Source organism: Dryas octopetala, chromosome 9 (genome assembly GCF_963921425.1).
Source record: "Dryas octopetala chromosome 9, drDryOcto1.1, whole genome shotgun sequence".
NCBI lineage: Eukaryota > Viridiplantae > Streptophyta > Magnoliopsida > Rosales > Rosaceae > Dryas > Dryas octopetala.
The window spans coordinates 5,861,751-5,882,270 of record NC_141374.1 but is presented as its reverse complement, the minus strand read 5'-3'; the positions used below and the strand labels follow the sequence as shown (position 1 = coordinate 5,882,270).

At 35.6% G+C, this 20,520-nt stretch overlaps 2 protein-coding genes across 3 annotated transcripts; one reads left to right on the top strand and one right to left on the bottom strand.

Moving 5' to 3' along the window:
* The first annotated feature begins 3,162 nt into the window (after nucleotides 1-3,162).
* Nucleotides 3,163-11,273, top strand: LOC147273417 (uncharacterized). Of its 2 annotated transcripts, none has more exons than XM_086227379.1 (5): nucleotides 3,163-3,377; nucleotides 3,642-3,730; nucleotides 8,035-8,651; nucleotides 10,003-10,111; nucleotides 10,810-11,273. In XM_086227379.1, exons 1-5 carry the CDS (start codon nucleotides 3,294-3,296, stop codon nucleotides 10,850-10,852), a joined length of 942 nt encoding a protein of 313 aa, XP_086083505.1. In that variant the 5' UTR covers nucleotides 3,163-3,293; the 3' UTR covers nucleotides 10,853-11,273. The 2 variants fall into 2 exon arrangements, with proteins under 2 accessions (XP_086083505.1, XP_086083506.1); XM_086227380.1 differs by having other exon boundaries at nucleotides 3,163-3,371; nucleotides 10,810-11,272.
* A 2,405-nt stretch (nucleotides 11,274-13,678) lies between these two features.
* Nucleotides 13,679-17,019, bottom strand: LOC147273416 (NAD(P)-binding Rossmann-fold superfamily protein). The gene is made up of 7 exons (XM_086257123.1): nucleotides 16,846-17,019; nucleotides 16,531-16,630; nucleotides 16,337-16,425; nucleotides 16,191-16,246; nucleotides 15,511-15,657; nucleotides 14,620-14,745; nucleotides 13,679-14,141 (listed from the first exon to the last, which is right to left on the bottom strand). Exons 1-7 carry the CDS (start codon nucleotides 16,947-16,949, stop codon nucleotides 13,861-13,863), a joined length of 903 nt encoding a protein of 300 aa, XP_086113249.1. The 5' UTR covers nucleotides 16,950-17,019; the 3' UTR covers nucleotides 13,679-13,860.
* Nucleotides 17,020-20,520: the final 3,501 nt, after the last annotated feature.

Here is a 20,520-nt window from a genome sequence, read left to right as displayed (position 1 = left end):
CTCTTCTCCTTGTAAAAGGCATTGGAATTGATTTCCCAGGAAATCAATTCCGCGAACCCAACCGGCCCTAAAAGTTCAAAGTCACTCCCTATTTCATTATAAATGCCTACAAAAGACTTCATGTACTTGTCATTTGAAGGCGATTCCATAACCATTAACTACAATGTATTCCTTCAAACTATTTGAGGTTCGCAGTTTGTTTCCCAAACTAATTTTTTAGACAATTATTCCTCATCTATTGTTTTGTCAAATAGAAGACCCCTAACCAGTAAAAATTAATATTTGATTATTGGAAAACTGTCATTTAAGTTCTTTAATTTAAAAATTTACTGAATAAAGCCTTATGGCTTTTAAATTCTAACTAAAATTCAATAATATTGTAACAATTCCATATTACATAATATTGGTCAATTAGTTTCAATTTTTTCACACATACCAGGTGCCGAGCCCTTGACGGTCATTTTCGGTGTTCGGCAGTGCATTTTTACTTCTTCTCAAGCCCTAGTTTGTCGGCTTTATATTAGGTTTTAACTCTAAGATTTTGGGCAGAACATACAGCCTCCATAAACCTCATTCTATATCCTAGGAAAGTATGAATCTGTACCCTATACCCTCAAAAAATAAAAAAATAATGACATATTTCTTTGACAAGGCAATGATCAAAAGACTTTATTTAGAAAAAATAAGGACTTTATTTGGGAAAAGAAAAGTCATAAAGTTTTTTTTTTCTAAATAAAAAATGTTAGAAGGACTAAACTCTAATTTTCCCTTGATTATTTTCCGTCAATTTTATACACGTTGTGCTTAGAGAGAAAGTTACGAATGTGAAAATGAGTCAAATAACCGTATGACGAAATGAGGTTTGGGATAAATTGTAATAATAACTCCGGGATGTCCCCTTTTTTATTTCTGTACATAAACAAGGATTGAATGCTCAATGGCAGATGATAAATTTTATACATACAAAAAAAATCTTCTTATTTTACCCAACTTCTCAATTTACCCAACCATCACTTTTTTGAAATTAATATTTTCTCATTTCACCCAATCCAAATTCCTATCATACTCTTATTAATAATACCCAACCTCCCTCCCTCCCTCCCAAATTTACTTTCAACCTCACTCTCATAACTAAACTTTAAACCATAAACTAATTTTTGTCCCCACATCATCCAATCAAGGTTGTTTTGACAATGAAGAGTTAAATCGTTGTTTGGGAGCCTTTAAACGAGGGTTGTGTGCAAAATTTTTTGTGTTATGAACGCCATGAACAAATCTAGATTCGCGCAGTGTTCGATGGACCAGTGCCGAACATTTGCATTATGTTCGGCAGGTACCTGCTGAACATTGCATTTTATTCGGCAGGCACCTGCCGATCATTTGCATTATATTCAGCAGGTGCCCACCAAATAATGATAGGATGTTCAGTAGGTGCGCACCAAACGATGGTTGTGTGATAATTTTGGATATTTTTGCACTATTCGGTGGGTACCTGCCAAACATTTTCTCATTATTTGGTGGGCACCTGCCGAGTATCCTATCATTATTCGGTGGGAACCTGCTGAATATAATGCAAATGTTCAACAGGCACCTGCCGAACATAATGCAAATGTTCGGCACTGGTCCATCGAATGAAGCGCGAACCCAAATTTGCTTAAGCTTTTAATACCCACGAAAAAATGCAGAAAATTAGCACACATACCTCATTTGGAGTCTGGAAATAATGATTTGACTCTCTATTTGGGTTAAAACACTTGATTAGATGATATGAGGTCAAAACTTTGGTTATAATTGAAGTTTGGTTATGAAAGAGGTTGAAGATGAAGATATGATGTTGGGTATAGAAAGAAACAATTTTTTATTTTTTTAAAGTTGCATTTGTCCTCAATGGTCATTTCATCCTGGGACATAATTGTCTATTCATATTAAAAATTGAGGGCTGCTATTTGCACACCCTCTTTTTTCTTTTTGCACACCCCTTTTGAAAAAAAAAAAAAAAACCTCAAGAAAAATACCACTTTAACCCTCCCCTCACCCACACACCCCATTCCCATCCCCCCCCCCCCGTACACACCCCTCCCCCTGTTTTTTTTTTCTTCTTCTTCTCCAGCCAGCCAGCCAGCCCCTCCACCCAACCAGCCACGCCCACCACCATTCTCCCTCTCTCTACCATCTCTGCCGACCACCCCAGCCCCGCCCCAGCCCACCCCAACCCAGGCCCGACCACCCCAGCCCCGCCCCTTCTCACCCCAACCCAGCCCCGACCACCCCAGCCCTCCAGCCACAGCGCGCAGCGGCTTCCAACCACCGGCGTGCCCTTCTCTCTCTCTCTCTCTCTCTCTCTCTCTCCGAGTAGCTGGTTCGGCGGGCACTTGCCGAACGGGTCCTTGATGTTCGGTGGGTACCTACCGAACAACACTCACATCGTTCGGCGGATGCCTGCCGAACGAGTGTGACATTTTCGGCGGGCCAGTGTCGAACGGATGCGCAGCTGCGCGCGGGAGGAGAGAGAGAGAGGAGGTGCTGCTGCTACAGGGCTGGGGTGCGGGAGGGAATGAGGTGGTCCGGTGAGGGGCTGAGTGGGTGGGTCGGGGCTGGGGTGGGCTGTGAGGGGTGGTCGGGGCTGGGTTGGGGTGGGCTGGGGAAGAGAGAGAGGAGGTGGTGCTGCCGGGGGGGGGGTCGGTGCAGGGGCTGAGGGGCTAGGTGGGTTGGGTGGAGGGGGGAGGCCGGAGGGGGAGGGAGGGAGGGGTGGGTCGGGTGAGGGGGTTGAGGGGCTGGGTTGGTTCGGTGGAGGGGTTGGCTGGCTGGTTGGGTGGAGGGGCTGGCTGGCTGGCTGGAGAAGAAGAAGAAAAAAAAAAAAAACAGGGGGAGGGGGGTGTGAACGTGAGAAAAAATAGAGGAAAAGAAATAAGGGTGTGTAATGAAATGAGGGTATTTTAGTAATGGGTTGGGTGTGTGTTGAGAGATTTTGAATTTGAAGTAAGTGTGTGGGGTGTGTAGGAGAAAAAAAGAGAAAAAGGGTGTGCAAAAAGAAAAAAAAGGGTGTGCAAATAGCAGCCCTCTAAAAATTTTGTTTGGTAAAATAAGAAAAATGTTGGGTATGTATAAAATTTTTCATGGCTGCCATGGTCAAAGACTCAAAGGAGAGGATTGACCAAAAAATAAAAAAATAAAGGGAAAGGGGTTTGAGACATGGGGTTTTCTTTAAATTAGAAAATAAAAGAAAAAAAATAAAAACCTTTCCTATTGCCGAGCTGCGTTTCTGAGAGGCTGAGAAAGAGAGGAGACTAAAAATGGGGAAGCAGGATGGCAAGTTGTGGGACGATTCTGCTCTTATCAATGCTTTTGACAACGCCATGTCCACCTACAAGGTTAAGGTTCCACCTCTCTCTCTCTCTCTCTCTACATACACACACACTCACACTCACCGAGTGACTCCATAGCTTCGACTACATACATATTGTTTTCATTTTCAGACTTAAAGCCTTGTTCAAGATTACTATAATTTTATTGGGCACAATTTGATACCGATTTTTCATTAAACACCAAAAAATGGAGAAGCATGGACTGGACTGGCAAATTGGCAAGTTCATAGTTTACACAAATATCTAATATCTCCTCTCTCTCTCCTCATTTTCCAGAAAATGCATAGCAAGAAAACTAACAATGACGGTTCAACCAATGGAGAACAACCCAGTGTAGAGCTTGACCAAAGTGAGGAGGCTACAAGGTGAGTTCATCACTTGCCAAAGCCCATGTCTTTAATAATAGGGGATTTTAGCAATAGGTCTCAAAAATCTACTTTTTTGTTATTATATCTTACTAAACCCTAACCTACACTAATTCAGTGATAATTGCACAAATGTAAATCGGTGAGAATTACTCCCTTAGTTAATTTGTTTGTTTGTTTGGTGTTTTTTTTTTTTTTTTTTTAATATTCCGTTTAGAGTTTTAGTCTTCATGATTTAGGACTAAAGCCCTAATTCCTAAACCCCTAGGCCTAAATCTTAAAGCCCTAGCCCTAAATCATAAACACCTAAACCCTAAGCCCCAAGTCCTAATATATCCTAGTAGAATAAACCACAAATGTAACTCAGCGAGAACTACATCAAGGACACTCAGTTAATTGTTTTTTATTTCATTTTTGGATTCCGTTTTGAATTTAAAGTCCTAAATCATAAATCATAAATCATAAACCCCTGAACCCCCCTAGACCCTGCCTGATAAATCCTAATAAACTAACCTTTAAAAAAGGAGGCTGCTCGAGCGGGATTGCTTCCATCAGCATACGTGGTACCCGTATGCTAAATAAAACTTTTCCTCCGGTGTTTTCAGTTTTTGGGACTGATGCCTAATTTACTGTTAATAATAGGTTTAGTAATTTTGATTATCATTAAATAAGAAGAATATTGATTAAGTAGTGTATGTATACTTACGCTGGTAGAGTTTTCTGTTTCTATGCATTTTTATTTGTGTTTTTTTTTTTTTAAAGAGCGCGGTATATATGCTGTCTACTATATCAGAAAAACAAAAAAGGTATTGTAGTTGTACTACTTATTTTGGACTTCTGAGCCTGTGATCTAAAATTTGATGGGTTCCTTTAGATATTGAGAAGAATTTTGTGTCTGGAGGTTTGATTTGTTGAATTCAGAGAAATGCAGAGTTTGTGCTTGGAAGTTTGTAAAATAATTATGAGATGGAGAATATAGTTAAGATAGTGTGATTAGAACTTCGATCTAACAGCTCAATTCTAGAAGTGTACTAAAATTTATAGGTTTTTGGGTTGGGTGGGACTGGATTTGTGATATTTTCCATTCTATCCTACTACTCGTTCGACTGGTTTACAAAAGTTTTCAATCTGAACATAGAGATGTAGTGAATGTACATGCACATGTATCAATATGCTCAAGACAAGAGTCCTTGTCTTTGTTACAAATACAAGTACAAAAGCATACATGATACTAGTACAGAAGCATAATGACACATATGCACTCAACTTTTTCTCACCTCATGAAAACTATGCAGACAATTTTTCTGTTTACACATAACCGAAAATTTTATTTTAAGAAAAATTTGTAGAAGAGTAAGCAAGAGTTGAACTTTAAATAGGTTTATCCTAGTGATTCTGGAACCGGCTACTGGCAGACTGATTTAGTTTTTCTTTGATCAAAAGCTGAGTAATGTGTGTGTGTGTGTGTGTGTGAGAGAGAGAGAGAGAGAGAGAGAGAGAGAGAGAGAGAGAGAGAGAGAGGTCACTGTTCAAATGGTGTTTTTCTTGTCAATATGGATGACCAGTACCTATGCTATTGTATATTAAGTTTTTCCCTAAACCATAAGTTAGTAGTTTACATAGTATATAGAAAGCCCAATTACTCCCATCTTCTCTTACTTAGCCATTTGATCAATTTCGCATTGTTCAGGGTGAGCGTTCCAGACCCCAGACTGGTTAGGGAAAAGCATCCCCTTATCTGAACTTGACGGGCTAAAGCCAGAATTCCTAATTCCCTAGGCCTAAATCATAAGCCCCTAGCCCTAAATCATAAACACCTAAACCCTAAGCCCTAAGTCCTAATATATCCTAGTAGAATAAACCACAAATGTAACTCTGTGAGAACTACTTCAATGACACTCAATTAATTGTTTTTTTATTTGATTTTTGGATTCCATTTAGGATTTAAAGTCCTAAATCATAAATTATAAATCATAAACCCCTAAAGCCCCCTAGACCCTGCCCTGATATTTATAAACTAACCTTAATAAGATCCAATAAACCAAACTAATCCCTACCCCAATATACCCCAATAAACCCTATCCTAATATACCCCGATAAATCCTACTAAGCCCCCTAAAACCTTTTCTTCAAAAAAAAAAAAAAAGGGAGGCCACTCAAGTAAAAATTGCATCCGTCAGCATATACAGTACCTGTACGCTAAATTAAATTTTTCCTCTGGTTTTTTCAGTTTTGGGACTAATGCCTAATTTACTGTAAATAAGAGATTTAGAAATTTTGGTTATAATTAAAAGAGGAAGTGGTGTAGGTATACTTACATTGATAGACTCTTATGTTTCTATGCATTTTTTTTCATTTTGAAAAGCTTGGTATACATGCTTTCTACCATAGCTGCTTCTTTATGTTTCAATGAAGTTTTATTAAAAAACAAAAACCAAAAAGGTATTGTAATTCTACTGCTTATGCTTTTGGGCCTGTGATATAACATTTGGTGGGTTCTTTTGGATATTGAAAAGATTTTTGTGTCTGGAGGTTTGATTTGTTGAATTCAGAGAATAAAGGATGCAGAGGTTGTGCTTGGAAGTTTGTAAAATTACAAGATGGAGAATAAAGTTAATGTAGTGTGATTGGAGCTTCGAATATGGCAGCTCATTTCTAGAAGTACTAAAATGTATAGGTTTCGGGTCGGGTTAGACTGGATTTGTGATATTTTTCCATTGACCCTACTTTGTTGGACTAGATTACAAAAGTTTTTAATCTGAAGAGATTTAGTGAATCTACATGCACCTGTATCAATATGCCCAAGAAAAAAGACTTTGTCTTTGTTACATGATGCTAGTACAGAAGTATACATGACACATATGCACTGAACTTTTTCTCTCCTCATGAACACTATGCAAACCTCTTTTTTTCTGTTTACACATAACCAAAAAGTTTATTTTAAGCACAATTTGTAGAAGGATAAGCAAGAGTTGATCTTTAAGTAGGTTTATCCTAGTGATTCTGAAACCGGCTACTGGCTGACTGATTTAGTATTTTCTCTGGTCAAAAGCTGAGTAATGAGAGAGAGAGAGAGAGAGAGAGAGAGAGAGAGAGAGAGAGAGAGAGAGAGAGAGATTGAATTCACTGTTCACATGGTGTTTTTTCTGGTCACTAAGGATGACCAGTACAGTAGTACCTATGCTATTGTATATTAAGTTTTTCACTAAATAATAAGTTAGTAGTTACATAGTATATAGAAAACCTGTTTACCTATGCTATTGCCCTAAACCTTATGTAAGAGTCTTACTTACCCATTTCCAATCAAATCATGATCCCATCTTGATCAATTTTGCATTGATCAGGGTGAGTGTTCTAGACGTTGGACTGGTTAGGGCAAGGCATAACTGTATATGAATTTGCTGGGCATTCCACCTTTTTTAAAATTAAAATCAAAATATGGTGGTTTGAACATAGGCTCAAACATGATTGCAGTTCAAGACATCCCATCTATCCTAAATAACTCAAGCCTAGAAAATTAAGAAGGTGTCTGACTAAGAATTCATAAAGCAACAAAGGATTCTATTTCATATAACATTCTTCCACAGGCAGCTTCTTTTAAGGCTAGTTTACTTCGTAAACATGGGAAGATAAAGACCACCTTACCATATCTTGGATCACAATCTGTTCTTAGCAAGAAACTTGGGAACTAGGCAAAGGTTAGAAGGTTTCAGTCTCTAGGTCTAAGGTGTCACACTCAAACAAGGATTTGCAGTTGTTAATTGACCCTCAAGGCCTAATGTCCTCATTCCTTTAAAAATACTGCTGGAGCTATTGTAAATTTGCAAGAATGCACTAGTAGTTACTTTTCTTTTTATGCATGAGAATGTTTGTTATTATTCGTATTTGTAGTGTGTTTCGTTTTGGTGTTTGTTTTGTAATGTATAAGTAAATGTGACTGGATACAGTTTTTTATGTTCTTGCTTTTGTGTTGGGATTATGTATCATGCAATTTACTATTTTAATTAATTTAATTCATAGAAGAGGTTAGTTAACAAAGGAAGGCTCAAACTCAGCTAACCAACTTCTAGCATGGCATGCAAAGAACACATTAAGCTTTAAAAGCCATAGTATTAGGTTTATTTATGACCCAGTTCAGCTAACAAAAAATATATGGCTCAATTCAGCTAATATTAATTTCTAAAGTGGCATGCAAACCTTAAAATTGTATCTAATTGTGTTTAATAAAGCCTGAGATTTAGTAATTGTTCTGTATATCTTCTTTGAATATGTACTAAGTTCTCTACCATTTCTTATGCTTTAAGACAACAAGGGGATGCAGATGAAAAAAGCAATGATTCATTGAAGACTACTATAGAAATGGGAGAGACCAGTAATCTTTATGTAGTTAAAGAAAATCATTGTGTAGATTGGCATGTACCCGAGCCCTATTCACAAGATGCTCAGGATGTGCAAAATGACTATTCATATCCACAAGCTGCAGAAGATTATACCCATTTACTCAACCAGTATTATGAGCTTGAGGAGAAAAGACGGAAGATTCTGGAGCAGCTTCATCAATTTGGTGGTGGGAATTTTCAATATTCTGGTGAAGGTTCCGGTTCTGGAGCACAGTGGGGCACTGTTTCTAGCTCTCAACAACTTGCAGTCCCTACAGACCAACCTTCTAATCCAGCTGTTTGCTATTCATGTTGCCCGTACATTTGTCAATGCTTGATGGCTCCATGCACTTCATTTCCTGCTTGTTCATCGAGTGGGCCGTGTGCTGGTAGAACTTGTACCGATGCTTGTTTGGCTACAAGTCCAGGGAAAGCATTTTCTGTTGAAGATAGTAAAATTGTCAAGACAGCGATGGGGACTGCTGAAAGAGCATTATCATCCATGAAAACGAAAATTTCTGGTGATTCTAATATAAATGAAGGTAAGCATGGCTTCTGAAGTAGATATCTTTAGGAGCATGGTTCATCAAAATAAGTAGCCATGAAATGACAAGCATTAAGATTTAGAAGCTTTGTTTGTGAGTTTTTACATCCATCAATCTGACCTGTTGAGATGGCCCTAGGCCCTGACTACCTCAATTAACTATTTGGGTGGCCAGAGGCCCAAAGTGCATTTGTAGTTTCTAGTTTTCATTAGATATTTATTTTTGGCATAGGGTAAGAAAGCTGTTTTTTTTTTTTTTTTCTTTTCTTTTCCTAATGACTGACAATTAAATTAGACTAAAGGAAGTATTTTTGAACCATTTGAAAAAGTGAGAAACCAACTTGTATCCCTCTTCGCCCCAAAAATAAAAGATAAAAAACTTGTATCGTCTGTTTTATTCTTATAATTTTTCTTCTAATGATATATTTTTGATTGATCAAACCAATTTGACATGTCTTTGTTTGTTGAATCTTTATTTACTTACTTGTAGATAACTTAGGCCTGTTTGATTCTGTTTGTGTTTTTGGTTTTGAGTTAAAGACGGAGAAAATATTTGGGGGGAAGAAGGGAGGGAGATATGATAAGGGAGAAAATATAACACTAAAACTAGAAAAGATATTTAAAATTGTTTTTGGTTCTTAGCTTTTTTTTTTATCAATCATTCCATATACATTTTCCCTTCCATCCCTCACATCTATCATCCCTCTTCTCACTATTCTTTCATCTTTTTCTTCTCTCTCTTTGATGAAAAATACAAATAAAATGAAAATGTTACCAGATGGGACCTTAATTTTCTGTTGTTGATAACAAGCACATGCGCACACGCACACACACGCACACACACACACACACACACACACACACACACACACACACACACACACACACACAATCCATTGCGCAAACATATTGTTCATTGTTTTCAATCTTACCATTAGGTTGAGATAAAAACAAATATTACCATTAGAATATCTTTATCTCATGTTAGTTTCAGTCTATCACTTGTCATGCCCGAACCATGAGATATGTTCTTTATCGAAGATGCATTATTGCATGATTTGCCTAGGACAGATGACTATATTAAAAGGCTTTAGTTTTATGAATTGGTCATGAATGTATAATCCATGGCACAAACATATTGTTCATTGCTTCCAATTTTATCATTAGGAAAAAAAAAAAAAAAAACAAATTCTTACCATTATATTATCTTTATCTCATGTTATTTCTTCATTCTGTCACTTGTCATGCCCGAACCATGGTGCTGTGATGGCTATTTTAATTTCGTGTTGTTTTTGACAAGTGAAAGGTTATCCTGTCTGAATGTATCATCTACTTTACATAAAATACAGAGAAAAAGGATGTGAAAATTGAAGGCGAAATGGCTGAAACTTCTAGCTCGGAGACAGATCTAACTGTTCTATTAAATGCTTGGTATTCTGCAGGTTTCTACACTGGCAAGTACGCAATCATTTCCTTATGACTAAATTCAAATTAATTTTGTTTTTTCATGTGATTAGTTGTTTTGAATAGTCACTTCATGTTCCATTTCTTAACTACACTTGGTTGTCAATCTCTTATTATATATGATTTAGTTGCTAAAGATATTTGTTTATGTGATTTGCATTGCATATTTCACTTCAGTCTATATCTAATGCTATTATGTGTGAAATTTCAGTGAGAACTGTGAACAATATTTTATAAATATTGAATTCTATCTGGACAAGTTAGCTTATTACCTTTCTCTGCATCTAGCAGAGGGTTTTGTTCACTGGTCAGATAGAACCAGGGATGTGATTAGCCATTTAGCTCTCACACACATTCAATTATGCATTGAAGAGCACGTGGACATTGAGTTCTCAAATATTTTTTACTAAATAAACAGAAACATGTGCATGTGACTTATATAAATTTAATTAAATCAAATTTTGCCTTTGGAGTTAATTTTTTGATTGTATTGCTAGACTCGGATCCTTTACACATTTTTTTTTTGTCACTCACTCACTGTGAACTGATTGGTATAACATGCAAGACCACTGTCCATCTTGCCTACCTTTAAATCATCTAGATGTGTGTTGCTTGCTATACATAATGTGTTTGGTGGTCCTATAAACTGATTGTCTAACAATTCTATTGAGTGACTGAGCTTTTTGTCGTAGGTATCTTGTGGAGCAATCCATTGCAAAGAAGCAACATAGTTAGGCATACTGGCACAACATCAAGCAGAGGCAAAATAGTCCTGTTTTCTATGTTAGACCCAGGGTCTGTAGTTCCACATCAAGCAGAGGCATTCTGTCCTGCTTTACTATAAGCAGAGTCAAAATAGTTTTGTGAGAAAATTTGTTCTCTGTACAACCCTGGATCTGTAAATGTTAGTTGTAGCATCTGACCAAAAGCTGTCAACAACTCATAGGGGTTGAAGCTCATCTTCATGCTGTTCCTTGATTACTGTCACAATATTTGTTTCAGAATGTGACTATGTGAGGCAAGCATAAATGCTTAAATTAAAGGTAATCCTTTTGAAGTAAATCATATTATTGCAATTTTAGCAGGATATGGAATACCAAATATACTTTAAAAAATGACAACAAAAAATATCAAAATTGTGCCATACCAGACACAAAGTGCAGCTTCCTTCAAGTTATTAACCTTCTCCAATCAACTGTGAATTTTAAGATGTCAGCATATCAACCATTCTTCTTTAGCTTTTATATAAACGTTGGAAATTTCAGGGGATGTTTGCATGTCATGTTCATTTCTACTAAAATTGTAAAGATATAGAGGAATTCTTAAACCCTGAGATTTCTTAATCATGACGGTCCAATCATGATTAGAGAGTTGTGCTCATTGCGCCAGAAGAGATATACATATTTTGACACTACATGCTTGAAGGCATCTGATGAAAATTGGATGGTGCAATTCACTAATCACATTCAAGTTAGGGTTGTCTTTGAACTTTTTTATTGCTTCACTTGTACCAATTGTTTTGGTTGTAAATAATCTTTATAGTTATATATATAATTATATTTTATTTCTGCTTTTTAAACTAAAAATTGATCATGGCCAACCAGTATGACCACGAGAGTGAAATATGTTATTAGTTGCAACCGATGGCTAGTCCTGCAAGCTAGGTACATGTGATTTTTATGCAGTGATACCCATCTAACTCTTCCACACTTAGAGTACTGAGGCCTTCCTACCAGCTCGATTTCATACATTTATTAGTTAGCTTTGTATTCATGGTTAAAGAGTGCGTATTCGGTGAGCAATTAATCTTGGACTTGGAGGAAGGCAGGAAGCTACCAACTAACTAATAATCTAGTGGTATTTATCTCCCCTTTGTTGGAAGATGTCCCAAGGTAGAATTTCTCTCCTCCAGATTTAGAAAAAAAAAAAAAAAAAAAAAAAAAAAAAAGAATCTTGGAGGAAGCTCAACTTAATGGATCTAATGGAGGAAGCTCAACAGTTCTTGTTGGCAAACGTCATAGATGGTATCGAATGGATCTAAATCATAAAAGAAGCATACGAGGGAGATAGGCTAACTTTTATTCAAAGGAATCTTGACACCAAACAGTCATATTTGGTTGTGTGAAAAGTCAGACCATGACACATTTTTACGTATTTTTCATTAATTAAGAAACTCTCACTTGATCTTAAACTGAAATAGAAAATAGTTGTAAATTTTTCTAGCTCCAGTGGCATAAAATATCCCTACACTCAAGGTTATGGTTTACTTCCTCCTAATGGTCTCCTTTGTAACCAAAAGAAAAAAATAAAGAAAGAAACCTAATGTTGCAACAAGTTACTTAAATTGAATTAGTTTTTTGAGGTCATACCTTTATGGGTATGCCTAATTTTCATTGGGATCACTATAATATTCTTAACATTGCCCAATCTTTTTCTAGTTGACTGCAATAAAACATAAAATATATATATATATATATATACATATATATATATATGGACTAATAGATTCAACTTTAGGTCTTTACCCCAATTTGATTCAAGAAAATTCTATAGTGCAAATTCTACCATTCGAATGGTATACAAATTCACACTATAGACAAACTCTTGAGAAAGTTGTACCAAACATTTATCAAATTTTTGTTCAAGGTTAGCAACATGGAAGGAGAAAAGGTTTCAGCTTGACACCTAGTTTGTTGGCTTTATATTATGTTTAACTTTACAAGTCTCACAAAAAAAAAAAACTTAACAAGCCTCATAAGTCTCATTTTACACCCTAAGAGGATATGGAGTGATTCCGTTGGCAAATGGAGATTAAAACGAGATGATGAATAAAATGGGTTTGAGTGAGATTTTAAATTTTTAAGTTGATAAAAATATGCGTCATTGTATTAATCTAAAGACTCTTATAAAACTGTCTCTCATAGTATAAAATAATTAGTCTCTCATAATAACCATTTTATATATATGTATATATATATATATATGCACACACTTTTTGTGCGTCTGTCCTGTCAGATTGCCTTCTTATTCATGTACATTTTGAAGAGAGCTGGAAGCTTACTATTCTTATCTAAATTATTAAAGTAAATTCTAAATAACTTCCTTTAATTTCAGCAATGCTAACCTTAGAAAAATTATAAACAGAACCTTTTGTCATCAAAATCCATTACATACTTGTCACATGATGAACTACAGAAAAAAAAAAAAAAAAAAAATCAGCCAGCTGTTCAATTAGATTGAAAAACTAGAACACTGAAATCAAAAATAAAAAGAAAACAAAAAACAGTTGCATGTGTGAGGCATGTGCATTTTCCATCCAATACTTAATTCTTCATGTGTTAGGCATGTGCATTTTCCATCCATATTAATGCATTCCAGTAACAAAAGATTTTATTTGACACCAGTCCATAGTTTAAGATTGACTTCATGGACTAAATTGGGCCATGAGCAAAATTTGAAGGGCATTATTTGTAATTTACTTTTATTATTATCTAAGAATAATACCAATTATGAGCCAAATGCTCCCAATACTTACTATAGCAATTCTCATTGCTAACGATATGGAAAATATAACAGTTTTGATTCAAAAATGCAGTTTAAAAGAACAATTTGCGAATCATTACAACAGCACAACATAATTTCCTCACCCAAGAAGGGGCTGCAGGACCAGGTGTTTTGTGCTACTCAGACCTGTTTGCTTAACTATCAAGTATCACCTGCTACTTTTACGTATCAAAACATATTCACACCCTCACCTTCTCTGCTGCTTCCTTAATTTGTGCAATAGTAAAAATGCCGAAGAAGTCGTCATCTCTGATTGCACTGATTGCAGCAAGTGCAACATCATCGACACTTACAGGTGGAGCTAAGAACAAATCAGAAGCCGGAAGAGAACTCAAAGGTTTGGTAAAATTTTCAGTAGCCCGTAGTATCCTTTCTACTGGTTCTCCTATCAGATCCAACGGAACCTCAAATCCATCCACCCTCCTTTTCCCATATATGAAACCGGGTCTTAACACAACACCTGAGGAAGTTCCAATTGAAAAGAAGTGTTGGGAGAGAAAAAGAAACAGAAAATATAAGGATGGGAGCCGGGGGGGTGTTGTACATAAGCTTCAGCCAAAAAAAATGGAGCCAATGAGACAGAACTGATCAAATCCAACAAATTTGATTTAATTAGTTTTAATCACTCCCACTAAGAAAACTTCATTGGAATGATTTAAGAAGGTATACCGTATATTATATGCTAGTCTTAAACTAACACCTTACACCCTCATTCAGCTAGTTGCTCCAATTTAGTTGAGGAGTCCTCATCATCCTAAAGAAATGGCTTGAAAATTATTATGTTTGCCAATCATGTAAATACATTTTTCTAACAAACTCTATACTTCCCTTGCTTCTGTACCAAGATACTAATAAGATAATTCTATACCACTCTACATGTAATCATCTAAAATTTCCAAAAACAAACAGAAAAAAAAAGAAAAGAAACTAATGATTACCTGAGCTGGGATATTTGGAGAGAACCTCTGATTCAGCTTTTCTCTTTCCCATGAAGTATCCAGATGAAAGTAAAAAAGGAGGTAGATTGTAATCATGCACTGAGATCAAGATAAACTTGGGAACCCCTGCCAAGGAAAAGAAGAAAATTCAAGTTAATCTAACGGTCCTTTGCACACAATTGAGAAATATAGGAAAAAGTACCATAAATTAGCCCACAGATATGATAATGTAATGAGATTGGCATCATTGTTTCATTAATACAATATATTAATATACATATACATATATATTCAGTTTGTCATATAATTCGACCACTGGTGTAACCTGAGTCAAACCTCTAAGGCTCTAACCTTAACAATCTCCCTGTTTTGGTGTGATTATCAGCTTCCTTTAGCTGTTCCTAATGGGTGTTGGTCTCAAGGGCCATGGGAAAGGTGTCTTCCATATTCCACTCCAATTTTTTGAGGATCTATGTTATCCTCTGTCTACTTCAGTTAACAAAAAACTCAAAGTCCTCAATCATAATTAAACCGAAGAAAGACTACTAATAGGTCCTTTGAAGGCAGACCTTGTCTCAGAGAAGTGGATCTGAAAAAGACTAGGAAGATTTACAGATGACTTAGGAGGGCAACCGCATTGAGTTGCACTACATTGATTACACATATTTCAGCCTTTCTATTAGTGTTTTATTGCAAAGAAAATAAGTATACCCAGTAGAGTTTGGACCAAAGGTTTCTTATGAAAAGGAGAAATAAAAGAGAGAAGAAAGTAAAAGGAGGGAGGGGGAGGTGGGGAGCTTCATTACCAAGAAAAATGCATCAAATAATAAAAATATAGAAGAGAAAACAAAGGACTTAAATTTACTGCAGTATGATAATTGACATCGCTACCATAATCCTTTGCAGCATTAACAGCAACAACATTTGCCTCCCCATTAATCCTTTGCATCTGTTCCTCACTGCCAAAACCTCCGATTGTTGAAACCACTGCAGTGGCCCCAAGAAGTACTTCATCCCAGTTTACGTAGAAAACATCTCCTGCATACAAAGATTACTTCAAAACCTGCACCCATTGAAACAATGCATATATGTACCAAGACTAACCAGCCAGTCCAAAATACCATGAACTTCAAGTAACATGATATGACATTCAGAAAAATGATGTCCAAAGGAATAAGGCCACGTCATACTCAAGCTAAGGCCAGTATCATATTGAGCCAAGTGAATATGTAAGAAGCTTTGGGTTTTTAATGAAATTTTTTTATATGTTTCTAATAGAAGTGTTTCGTACAAAAGCACTCCCAAACAGACTCTCAGGCTCTTATTCCACATTTTTCAGGTAGCGCTATGAGTAATCTTCCCTTTATGCTTTAATTCAAAGGACTTTACACATATTTTTATTTACAGTTTTTAATCAATTCCAAAATACAGCTGCTTGAAACGTACTCCCTCATAGTAAAAATCATCTTCTGAGACCAAAATCTAAAAAAACAAATAAAAAATTATTGACCCATTGCATTACAACCCAAACAACCTATTGAGGAGCATGAAGGTCGAAGAATGTAACGTGCCTGGTACCCAGTTAACCTCATCTATCCATGAACCGGAGTAAGTAGGACGCCCCGACCTGCGAAATTAAGCATAAATTTCCTATATTAACAAGCTTAGAATTCAGAAGGTGCAGCAGGGCAAATCGAAAAGCAATGTTTTTGAGCACCTGCTTACACCAATGACCTCTATGCCTTTGGACACTGCAGCCTTGCATATAGCAGAACCAACAAAACCGCTGCCTCCTAATACTACAACCTACTAACACAACCACGCATTAATTATACACAAAAACAGCTGCTGGGTAATGAAACAGTATTATTATTATTATTATTATTAATCAGATTAATTATGTTAACCCACCCGTTCAGGCCTAACATCAGCCACAACATCTATTGCGCTGGAATTGAAGTCGTTGCTCTTTACATTTGCCTCTGCATACCTGCATTTAACACTCAACTTGCTGCCACAAACACTAGCATTCATCAGATTATATACAGGGCACACAACAAAATTCAAGATTTTTGGGGCAATAACCAAATTGAATTCTCAGAAAATTCCAAATCAATGTCATTCATTCTTTGTCACACACATGTGGAACAATTCTCTCATGGGAATGTGTGTGTGGGTATGAGAGAGAGAGAGAGAGAGAGAGAGAGAGAGAGAGAGAGAGCAGACCGGCTCTGAGAAAGCGAGTTGGGGTTGGGCCGAATTGGGAAGGAAGCTCCGCCGAGAGAAGAGGGAGGTGAGGAAATGGCAGAAAAGTGCAGAAACGACGCCATTTTGATTGAAATTGACGGCACTCACACACTCAGCTTTCAGGTTGCGCGGTGCCGGTGGGTAATGGTATTTATTTGTATATCAATTATCATCCGGGTTATTGAAATATTTTATTTTAGTTATTTTGTGTGATTGGGTTCTAAATGTACCTCTAATTGCTTTCCCTACCCCTCATTTAAAAATAATTTTTAGAAAGGTTTTATAAGCATTTTACCTCATCAATTATGACCCGCGTGTCAAATTGCCCACCAATAAAAAATTTAGCCAAGTTATTCATCAAGCTTTTTAAAACACGCCAATGTAGCTTAATTTCTTAAAATTTCTTCTAAATTTCTATCTGAAAAATTGTGTGAAGAAAAAATGGAAAATTCACACTAAAGCCTTATATGAGTATGACATGGTTTGACATTACCAAATTTGTCTCCTTTCTCGAAATGTAGGACACGAAAAGGAACAAAATTTTGTCGAATTGGACTATTGGAGTGAATTGGGACAAAGCCACAAAACTTATGTAAGGTTTTGTACGTGAATTGTCCATTTTGTCCTTGCTTGAAGGGAACGTGACACTTTTTAAACAAAAATATGAATGAAATTCTAGGGAATTGGGCCACATTGGCCTATTTTAAAAAGTTTGATGGGCAAATTGGCTAAAGAGAGAAAGAGAAGGGATGAGAGGGTCATTGGCTAGTAGTTTTGTGTATGTATGACGTATGTTAATATTGTTGCATGAAAAATGTGCATGTATTTTTTTTTTTTTTTTGCATACTCTCTGAAATTTTGTATAATGTGATAGATATCTTTATTAATTTAATGACTTGAGAGTTAAAAGTCATGTACAGATAGTCTTGGGTTTCGATCTCCTAAACTTCCGTAGGGGTTATACAAACAAACTAGAGTTGTAGCCAATATCATTATGAGTGGGCAAAGGTCGGCTTGGGTTTAGGTTTTTCCTTTTTCTGAGGGTTTTTCTCATCTCTCTCTCTCACTCTCTATCTATGTCTTTGTCTCTCTCTCTCTCTCTCTCTCTCTCTCTCTCTCTCTCTCCCTCTCTCTCTTAATTTGTTACTTAATTTGGTTATGAGTTTTTAATTTATAGGTTTGTTTGAATTTTTTTTGTTGCAGGTTACTAGCATTGTGCATTTTCTCTTGAGATAAACCTGATTTGTTTGAGGTTTGTATTTTTTTTTAGGTTTTTTATCATGTTACCCACCTGAAGTTTAACCCGTTTTTCACTTCATCACCTAATAAATTGTTTGACTTGATGTGCCACCTGAATTTTAAAAAAATTTCAATGTGAGACCTCCGTCCAATTCCGTCACATTTTCTGTTAAAAATAAGGGTATTTTGGTCTTTTTATGTTAATTTATTGTTCATCATCTTCAATTTCAAGCCTCATGTTTTCTAATTTTTATCTTAATTTCACCCCTACTTTTGACTCATCAAATTTCCATCAAAATCAACAATCTTATACTCATTTTGAAGCTATGAATCTCCTTTTTACAACCATATAAAAATTATTCAACAAGAAGCTATGAAATGCGAGATAATTGGTCACAAATTAAGCTACCCGAAACTACCAAATTTTTCAAAAACAAAAATTGCAGATTTTTCAAATTTCACCCGACTTCAATTTCCTTCAAATTAATCAACCCAAATTAGTTTCTTAGATTACTAGAACATGTGTATAGCTTTCAAATCAATCATTCAACATCAAACCAACCTAGAAATTAAAATCTTCATCAAGAACATAAACCTCAAAACTAAGAAATCAAAATTCAAATCAAAATGTCATTTGAAATCAAAATCAAGAGAAGTAAAAACAAATTGAACATGTGTATAGCTTTCAAATGACATTTTACTTCTCTTGATTTTGATTTCTTAGTTTTGGGGTTTATGTTCTTGATAGAGATTTTGATTTTTAGGTTGGTTTAAGGTTGGATGATTGATTTGAAAGCTATACACATGTTCTAATAACCTAAGAAACTGATTTAGGGTGATGAATTTAAAGGAAATTGAAGTTGGGTGAAATTTGGAAAATCTGCAATTTTTTTGAAAAATTTGACAATTTCAAGTAGCCTAATTTGTGACCATTTATCTTGGATTCCATAACTTCTTTTTTAATTATTTTTATATGGTTGTTAAAAGAAGATTCATAGCTTCAAAATGAGTATAAGATTGTTGATTCTGATGAGTCAAAAGTAAGGGTGAAGTTGAGATAAAAACTGGAAAACATGAGGCTTTGAGGTTGAAGATGATGAACAGTAAATTAACATAAAAATACCAAAACACCTTTATTTTTAATAGAAAATGTGACGGAATTGGACGGGAGATCTCACATTGAAATTTTTTTAAAATTCAGGTGGCTCATCGAGTCAAAAAATTTATTAGGTGGTGAAGTGAAAAACGAGTCAAAATTCAGGTGGATAACATGATAAAAAGCCTTTTTTATGCAAGTTTTCATGTATATAGGCTTGTTTATTTGAGATTAGTTTGATTTTTTGTTGATTTGGACATAAATTATCTTTGTTTTCATCATTTGAGTTTTGATTAATTTTTGAATGTGTATAGGCTAGTAGCTTTGAATGCATATTTGAATGTGTATGGGCAAGTTTAAATGAGTGATGCATATTTGATTAATTAGCTTTGAATGCATATGTGTATTGTCTGGTTGAGGACTTGTGGATGATTTTCATGGATAGCAACCTTAAATGGGAGATTAGAGGTTGTTTTGTCTTTATTTTGAGTAAGGCTGACTTATATACTAAACTTGATTGCAAAGCAGCTAGGCTCCTTGCAGACCTACCAAATTAAAGCATGTACGTCGTATATGTTCATTTTCTAGAAACAGATTGATACTGAGCTTTATGACATATAATTCAATAAGCTAGAGAGTACTAGAGTATGACTTTGTTGAACCTAGCTAGTTGTATGTATATGATAATGTCAATCCAAGCACAACATGCACAAAATAATTGAAGGAAAATTTTTGTACATATAATCCTTTTGTAATAAATAAAACATAGAGTAATTAGAGAATTATGGAGGTGCATTGTATCTTGGATCTTGGTTCCAGTCTTTAGTGGCCAACCAAAAAAAGCTCATATTATCGATCTTTGTAATCTATTTGATAAAATGCACGTGTAAATGTTGTTCACTGATGTCAGTCATGCATGCGTTTTCTGATTTTTCTTTTAGTAGAATGAGCACAAAGTTGTATGTGTTGGATCCTTTTAATTTGTTGTCCACTAACAATTGGTTTTGATATTAATTTCTTCAAGTAGTTGTATACACATGCTTCAATAGATCTTTATGTCATTCATAGTTAGTCGTACACCATTATAATCATATACTTACCATGAGTAAAACAAGTTTTTAGATTAGAATAAACATCTTAGTAACACCAATTTGATTAGTATAAGGCCTTCATAAATTCTTAGGTATAAGGTAATTTTCTATATCCGTAGAAAAGAAAATAAAGGAAAACCTTGAAGCTTGAATAAAAAACATATCATATGATTGAGAATTAAAAACAAGGTCATATGCTTTGTACACACATTAGTACAATACGGACTT